Consider the following 8,770-nt stretch of genomic DNA (forward strand, 5'->3'; position numbering starts at 1 on the left):
TGCACACAACCTCCCCCTATGCTGACTGCACACGACCTCCCCCTATGCTGAATGCACACATACTTTATGCTTATTTTATCTGGCTTCTTGAAAAGGTTTACTTTGAGAGCTTCCAGGGTGACTGAATCTCAGGGAACTGTGTCCTGTGTAATCCGTTTGTATCTTCACAGTACCTAGCATACTAGTGGGCACGTGGTGGGGACTTCATAAATACTTATTTAACTGTCACTTTGCCCGAGTATCTATGCAGTAACTTGGAGAACAATGTTTCCTGTGGTAGTAATGGTGTTATTCCAGTGAAATCAATGAAAGGCATGGTCATAAAAAGAAAATACACTAAACACTGTCACTGATCAGTCGGATTCTTAAAAAAACAAAACAAAAAAACCACAACAGTAAGTAACAGTGAGTCTCCATAAGGGGGCGCATCAGTTAGCCAGGGCACAAGCTCACCAGTATGATGCATGCTCAGAGCAGACAAGCACAGTTCATGTAGAATCTGATACTAGTATTGACTTACACAGCTTTCTTGCTCTTACAGGTAAAATACCACTATAACAGACAGACAAAACCATCCATGGAATGTTCCCGAGCTCCTTCCACTACCCCTTGGAATGGCTCATAGAAACCATTTCTGGGGGTTTTTAAGTTTTACATAATTTTTTTAAACAACTACTCTGTACTCTTATTCTAACTAATAATCATTTTAAACAAAAGAAAAGAAACATTTTTGTTATAAAAACAATAAAGCTTAATTCCTTAACACCATATTTTATAAACCTCCCTTGTGTGTAGCACGCAGGTTGTTGCCGTTTCACACTGTGAAAAATATTCTAGTTGATGATGCTGTTACCAATGGGGTCGTGGGTTGTAAGCAGCGGACACTAGCCTGCTCACTGACCTTCATTTTCCTGTTGCTTCTTCAAATAATAAAGCAACTGTCCTTTGATCGCCTCTGTCACTTAATGCCTTTTAACTTTTCAATATCAAATGCCAAAGATGACATAGTTAAAATATCTTCAGGCTCAGGGTGGTGGTGGCGCATGCCTTTAATCCCAGCACTTGGGAGGCAGAGGCAGGTGGATTTCTGAGTTCGAGGCCAGCCTGGTCTACAGAGTGAGTTCCAAGACAGCCAGAGCTATACAAGAGAAACCCTGTCTCGAAAAAAACAAAAAACAAACAAACAAAAAATATCTTCAGGCTTAGCATAGGAAAGGTGTGTGTGCGTGCATGCAGGTGAGGATAATGACCCTCTACCAAGCATCTGGAAAAGGCTTTTCGGACCCTCTGGGTCAGGCATACATTCCATGTATCTCTATTTTAAAAGTTGTAAGTCACAGCTTGGATTCATCACTGCTCCATGGCTGGAGAGGAAGGATTGAAGGGCTCACAGCTTGTAGCAGTGTATTTGATTTCATGACATGTCACTACCTCCCAGTTCACCTAGCCTCTAGGATAACGGGATTTTACCTGTATGATTAGTTTCTCACATAGATCCAAACCTAAAGCACACTCACGGCAATGGAATCGCTTTGCTTTCAAAATCTTCTAGTAGTAGGTAGTCCTCTCTTTCTCCAGAAACAAAAGATGACCCTTGGCTGGTTTACAATCACATAAGAAATGGAGCAAGATCACCATTTACAAATCAGTGACATCTGTCAAGCAACTAACACTTGTGAGTCCCTAACAAAGACTGCAAGACTCTTTCCAAGACAGCCTTGTAGGCACAACTGTGACCTGCCACGATGGGACAAAGTGTCAACAACAGAAGACCTCTCACATAACAGAAATCATTAGCAGAGGATTCTAAACCTGCAACACAAATCTGAAATATACGTCTATAAAGATGGTAACACAAATCTGAAACATACACCTATAAAGATGGTACCATGTAAGCTCCAAGGCCTAAAGAAACTAAAGGCCTTTAAATGTGTGCATGCGTGTGCACACACACACACATGCACACACACACACACACACACACACACACACACACACACGATAGCGTGTAACTTGTACCTGGTGGGTTCAGGCTTCTTGCTCTGACAGTTGATCAGCAAGAGGTAGTCTTGTGGGTCATCCTGGAGGCCGAGGTCTGGGTGTGGCGGGAGGCTGATGAGCTGGTAAGAAGGAGGTAGGGTGACTGAAGAGGCTTCCATCTGGGTGGAGGCTGGTGCTGTATTTATAGCAAAAGGTGAATCACCAGGTGCTTGTGAGGAGCTGGCCAGCGGCTTCACAGGATCTGTAATAAAGTGTAACTTTTAGTCTATCACAGTTGAAGATTCTGTTGTTAACAAACAAAGCTACTTTGGAAGTCTGGAGATAGACTGTTTTAATGCACATAACCACAATCAATGATAGCAGTGTTAGTTTAAAAAAAAAAAAGCACTACCTGAGGTCATGGGCAGTGGTGCACACATGCTATGCCAGCTCTTCTGAAGGCTGAGGTGGCAAACTGCTCACCTTAGCAGTTCAAGGCCACTCTAGGCAAAAGAGCGAGATGGTATCTCTGAACCAAACAAGAAATATTACCTAAGTAGCAATTGTTATACAATAATTAAGTCTTGTTAAAGACATCTGAAGAAGGACAGCCTTTCCTTTAGTCCAGGGGCCCGAGGAGCCACTCAGCTGGTAAAGTGCCTGTCATATAAGCACGAAGACTTGAGCTGAGGTGCCCCAAATGCACATGAAAGCCAGGCGGACCTCTAAGGCTCACTGGCCACCTAATCTAATCCTCTTGACAAGCTCCAGACACGGAGTGACTCTGAGTCAAATGGACGGAGAGAGAGAAAGACACCGGATACCAATCTCTGGCCTCCACATGCATCCACATACGTGCATACACACATGTGTACATACACACAAACCCAGACCTAGTGAGGCCACACTAATGCAAACCCTGAAAAATCTTAGTTTTGAAACTACTTAAATTAAAATAAAAACTTGATGGTCACATTGTTGCTGAAAATTCCTGGGTCTGCTCTTCAGGTTGTGCCTGGGTTGTTGGGAAAGTCTCTCTAATTCAGAGTAAAGGTGAACTTATCTTCAGCATCAGAATCCCATCCCTGAACTTATATCTACACCTGTCAGTTTGCAGATTTTTTAGGAAGAGCTGGCCATCGAGTGAAAAAGCATTTCACAAGTCCCTTAGGTGTGTTCCAAAAGGATAAAAGAAAATAGATAAACTGTGTAGAAGGTTATAATGAGAAAATAAGTTGTACATCTAGAAATAAAACCCCTCTGTAGTATCTGACATGACAAAGTATAATTTTAATGGCCCTGACAAACTACGATCTGTTATTCTGGTTAGACATATAAGGCCATAAATAACTGAGGAAAAGGCCAATATTCAGATGTGAAAGAGCAGAACAGAGAAGGCTGGTGAAACACAGATTTTAAACAATAAAATATGTAAAATACACTAAAAGGTATGAAGGTAGAAGATCCATCAACTCTGATTGATCAACTCTGACTAAATGCCAGTATTTTGGCTTGCTAACTTACCTTTCTCTGTGTTCTTAGAGCAATCTGCACACTTTTGATGGTTTTGTGTGTTTACTTCATTAATATTTGCACCACAGCAAAGTTTACAATGCTTCCTCTTAGACAGGAATGTCCAGGGCATATCTTAACTGTGAACCCTGAGGATAAGAGTATCTTGCTACCCGAGAGTCTCACTGGTGATCAGAATCGCTGTGTTCATTACTGTCTCTCTTACATGTAGCTGAGGTTGCTGGGGCAGGGGGTGTAGGAGGCGGGGAGACATCTGAACCACAGGGCAGCACCTCCAGACTCACATTTTGTCAGACCGGAAGAGTTTTAAAGAGCAGGAGGCACCCGGAAATCCTTGGCACCCATTTGCCTGCACCCTTGGACTGGTTCCTTGGGATCTCTTGGGAGTCCTGCTCTATGCCAGTGAGGTCTGAGGTTCTCCTTGATTTAGAGAATTTGGTCTGATTAAACCGAGAAAAGTTCTAACTTTTAATTTATGAATTTCCATGAAATGGTTACTAAAAAATTGATTTATCTAATATGATCTAACACCCTTTGCCAGGAGTTAATTCTTATTTATGGAAGATGGAAGCAGAAAATACATTTGGGACTATTTCTACTACATATTGTCCAAATTTCAGTGGTTACTTTTTTTTTAAAGATTTATTTATTTATTTTTACTTATATGAGCACACTGCAGCTGTATTCAGTCACACACTAGAAGAGGGCATCAGATCCCATTACAGATGGTTGTGAGCCACAGTATGGTTGCTGGGAATTGAACTCAGGACCTTTGGAAGAGCAGCCAGTGCTCTGAATCAGTGAGCCATGTCTCCAGCCCCAGTGGTTACTCTTAAGTTCTTGTTGCTGTGTCTAGGAGATGTTGATTATAAAGTGAGATAGGCAGAGATTTAGCATCAGAGGATTTCAAATGCTGCAGATTAAATAATGATCAAACTAAATCCTTCTGGACTTAAGAGAACCATGACAAAATATTTACTAGTCAAAGATGATCTCAAGAGAACTGTACCCAACACGAGCAGGGGAAGTGGGGAAGCAGTTAATACTTCCTCAAGCTCTCTCCCAACTGTGTGACACTTGCTTCCTGTTAGCTCTCCAGTAACCGTCCATCCACCTCAGTGTTCAGTTCTGCTCGAAAGAAAACCGAATTCTGTAACTACACAGTTCACTCAGTGACAGTCTATGAACTGTAGCACGCCCTGTGCCTCCTGCTGACACTTTCAGTGAGAATGGCTTTCATAGATACACTTTTCCTTTAGTGGTGGGTTTTGTTTTATGTTTTTATTTGTTTGTTTTGTTAAATTTGACAGCCATAAAATAAATAAATTGAGGAACTCTCATGGGAAAAAGAAAATCACCCTGGCAGAGAATCACACTCCCTCACTTTTGTTCTACTGTCACAGATGGACCGGCTTCATCTCTGAGCTTTCAGTTTTCCTACACATGAGTGGGAAAGACGGTGGAATCTCTGGAAAACAGGTCTGGGACTCAGAAGGGTCTGTTTCCAAAAAATTCTGTGCTATCAGGACTCACCTATGTCTTCAAGAGGCAAGAGCTGAAGTAAACATTCTACTACAACCCCAAGCAAGTTCATGAAGGAGGAAACATAAGTGGTACCCCAAACACCCAATGACAGTGGCATGCGGTAGCTCTAAAAGGGCAGAGACCATGCCACCATCTTAGTCTGGAAAATGCGCCATCTTCAGCATTCTGTCTTCTGGGACATTTTACTTGTCTTGAGCCGGCCATCTACCTGGTGCTGAGTATGTGGATATAAAAACTGTATTGTGCAGATCTAGTGAGATGGCTCCGCAGGTAACGGTACACCCCACAGCGTCTGATGACCTGAGTTCTCTCTCCAGAACTACATGGTGGAGAGAAGTACACATTGTTCTCTGACCTACACAGTGGCATACACGAACATGGACACGAACGAACACACACACACACACACACACACACACACACACACACATACACACACACACACAAATAAATGATGTCAATTTTTAAAATCATGTCTAGTCTCTAATTTAAGATTTCTGCTAGAGTCAATACTGGTCCAAAATAGACTTCTGTTTGGCCTTACAGGCATGGGACTCCAGCCTATTCTGGGCGACAAGCCCAGTGGTATACATCATTCTGTCCTCTGCCTTGTTTTGATTTCTGACTTACTGCTCTAAGTATCTTCTAAGAAACAAACATTGGTTCAAGGTTTGCTTACACATGTAAAATCATTTCCCAATTCTTAACTCAGAATGCACCAAGAGTATAATTAGCATCCATTAAAGGCCTAATAAGCCACTGGAGCAAACTAATTGAAATTTACTGAGAAACCTAATAAGCTAATGTGAGGCCTTCCAGCAGGCAAGCCTTCGGTGCAGAGGGGGATTAGGAGCAGATCCACAAATGAATGGCTCACAGGACCTCTTGCCCTGTGTATTAGTTTATCCTCTTCTGGTTATTTTATGCTTCCTGTTGAAAGGTAAATATGAGGGATCAACAAGGACAGGAGGCAAGAAAAAAGAGGCGTCCTGTGTGGCGGTGAATATGATCAAAATACACTGTGCGTGTGAACGCAGACGTCATGTCAACCTGTTATAAACGAGCCAGTCAGACGGCTCGGCCGGTAAAGGCGCTTGCTGCTATCTTGGCTATCTTACATCAGGGTCCCGGACCCACATGATGGAAGGAGAGAAATAACTTTGCAGGGTATCCTATGACCCCCACATCAGCACGTGTGCTCGCTCTCCCTCTCGCTCTCCCTCTCTCTTTTCCTCTCCCTCTCATTTTAACATGTCAATCACTAATGAACAGGTACAGGAGTTGCTGCAGTAGTAGTCACTGTCAGTGACACACACTGCTGCCTCCACAGTTAATCAGCCAGGTGAGACCCCGAATGCACGCACTTCTCAACTTGTTTACCGTGTTTTACGGAGGAAGTAAGCCAGACTCAATGGCTCTGCTTATACGGAATTTAAAACAGGCAAAATTCATGAATGGAGACAGAAGACCTCGCTGAAGAAATGGCTAAGTGGTTAAGAGCACTGACTGCTCTTCCAGAGGTCCTGAGTTCAATTCCCAGCAACCACATGGTGGCTCACAACCATCTGTAATGGGATCTGATGCCCTCTTCTGGTATGTACGAAGAGAGTGACAGTGTACTCACATACATAAAATAAATAAATCTTAAAAAAAAAAAAACCTACCCCATGAGGTGGGGATTTCTCTAGGAAAAGGATTCTTTGCTGGAATCTTAATCCTGAAATTCTTAATCAATGCCTATACAATGGTAATCACAAATGTTTTAATAAAATAGTAATAATGAATGTTTTAACAAAAACGGTAAAAAGAGCTGGGTGTGGTGGTAGACATCTTAAATCCCAGCACCCAGGAGGCAGAGCAAGAGAATCTCTGTTTGAAACCTGTCTCATTAAAAAAAAAAAAGCAAACAGAAAAAAAATCTTAAAGTAATTTTTACGTATTTAGTTTTTCTTTGTTCTTTGTTTTGTCCTTTTCCTTGTTTGTATGTATGTCTGTGCACCACTCACCTGCCTGGTGCCTGCAGAAGTCAGAAGAGGGTATTGGGTACCCAGAACTGGAGTTATAGATAGTTTTAAGTTGCTATATGGGTGCTGGGAATCGAACCTGGGGACCTCTGGAAGAGCAGCCAGTTATCTTAACCTCTGAGCCATCTCTCCAGACCCAGTAAAAAGAAATTTAGAAGTCCTTGGTTAATACTGCTTTATAGAAAAGATGACCTCCTCATACCCACCCAACCCCCTACACTTTCTTTCCACCTCTGAGAAAGGGTCTTCTGTGCTTGTATGACCTTGAATTTCTGATTCTCCTGCCTCCACCTCTCAAGTGCTGACATTTACAGGCATGTACCATTATGTCATGTTTATGCTGTTCTGAGGATCAAACCCAGAGCTTTGGACTGGCTAGACAAGCATAGTACTAAGATAAATCTTCAGCCTGTATATTTTTTTCTTAAGTATCAGTTTATCTTACTAAAGGCAAGAATATCAAATGGAGTCTTGCGTTTTTTTTTTAAATTGAACTACTATGATCTGGACACTTTGAGAAAAGCAGTTCAGGTAGCTTGCTAAGTTCATTCCCTAAAATTAGCCAGGGGTTTGCTAGATGTCACTGAGCATCTTGCAGCCCAGGCTGGGCTTCCTAGTGCTTGTTTAGCAAATTTAACAGCTTCTACCTTGGTGAGCCCAAACCAAAATAAAAGTCAATCTGCACATTTCCAAGAAAAACAAAAGAACCCCGCTTCTACCCCCAAATACACTAAAGAAAAACCTAGGAACCACACATAGTTCAGTGAGCTAGAAGGTAAAAACAGGACAGCCTGCCAGCATTCCAAGGATTCAATAATAGCAGTGGTCACCTGGGGCAGCGGAAATAACATGGTAATGATATTTTGAGAGGTTCCTGGAATCAAAACACAGGTCAGATTTTTCCCTTTTCCTTTTGTTTTGAGGGGAAAATTAGTTATTCTCAGAGGGACCAGGAGACTTATTTTCTCAGACAGTGCTGTCCAAGCAGAGTCTATTTCTTCCCACATGTGGCTTGAAATTCAAACAGTAAAAAAATGGCTCAGGGTATCTGTTGAGACAAGACCAGTGCCTATTCAGCCTTTGAAGTAGAGAGCATAGGCCTGAGGGACAGACCTAAGAAAGGCCAAGGTACCTACTGCTCTTCAGTGAACTAGGAGGAATGGTCAGATGATCATATAAAATTGGTGATAGAGGGGCTGGAGAGATGGTCCAGTGGTTAAGAGAACTGGCTGTCCTTCCAGAGGACCCTAGCTCACAACTGTCTGTAACTCTAGTTTTAGGGATCCCAGCATTCTCTTCTGGTCTCCTCAGGCAACAGGTATGCATGTGACACACAGTAACACACATAGGCAAAATACCCATACACATTAAAAACACTATCTGTAATTCCAATTCCATGGGATCTGATGCCCTCTTCTGACCTCTACTGGTACTGCATCCACACAGTGCATAAACAACCCAGTTTTTACTCTAGTACATGAAACAGTGAGGATGTCCTCTACAAAGCTCTGCTTTGCTGTTAAAGTCCACATCTTGAGATACAGAAAAGTTACGCATTACAAGTGCATGGGTGAGGAATGGTTGATTTTTAAAGCTATTATTTAGATACAGTTCTTAGACATAGAGTTAGTAAACTGTAGGACGCACAGGGAGACTGAGATTACGAGGGAGGGAAAAGCAGAGCTGTG

General features: G+C 42.3%; 1 protein-coding gene across 1 annotated transcript in view; it reads right to left on the reverse strand.

Annotated features, from left to right (window-relative positions):
• Positions 1-8,770, reverse strand: part of Gab1 (GRB2 associated binding protein 1) — a 110,103-nt gene that overhangs the window by 22,098 nt on the left and 79,235 nt on the right. The window contains exon 3 of the mRNA XM_028753428.1: positions 2,020-2,242. Within this exon, the coding sequence (XP_028609261.1) occupies positions 2,020-2,242 (223 nt within the window). The remainder of the gene's footprint in view (positions 1-2,019; positions 2,243-8,770) is intronic.

Source organism: Grammomys surdaster, unplaced genomic scaffold (genome assembly GCF_004785775.1).
Source record: "Grammomys surdaster isolate TR1022 unplaced genomic scaffold, NIH_TR_1.0 125947, whole genome shotgun sequence".
Taxonomy (NCBI): domain Eukaryota; kingdom Metazoa; phylum Chordata; class Mammalia; order Rodentia; family Muridae; genus Grammomys; species Grammomys surdaster.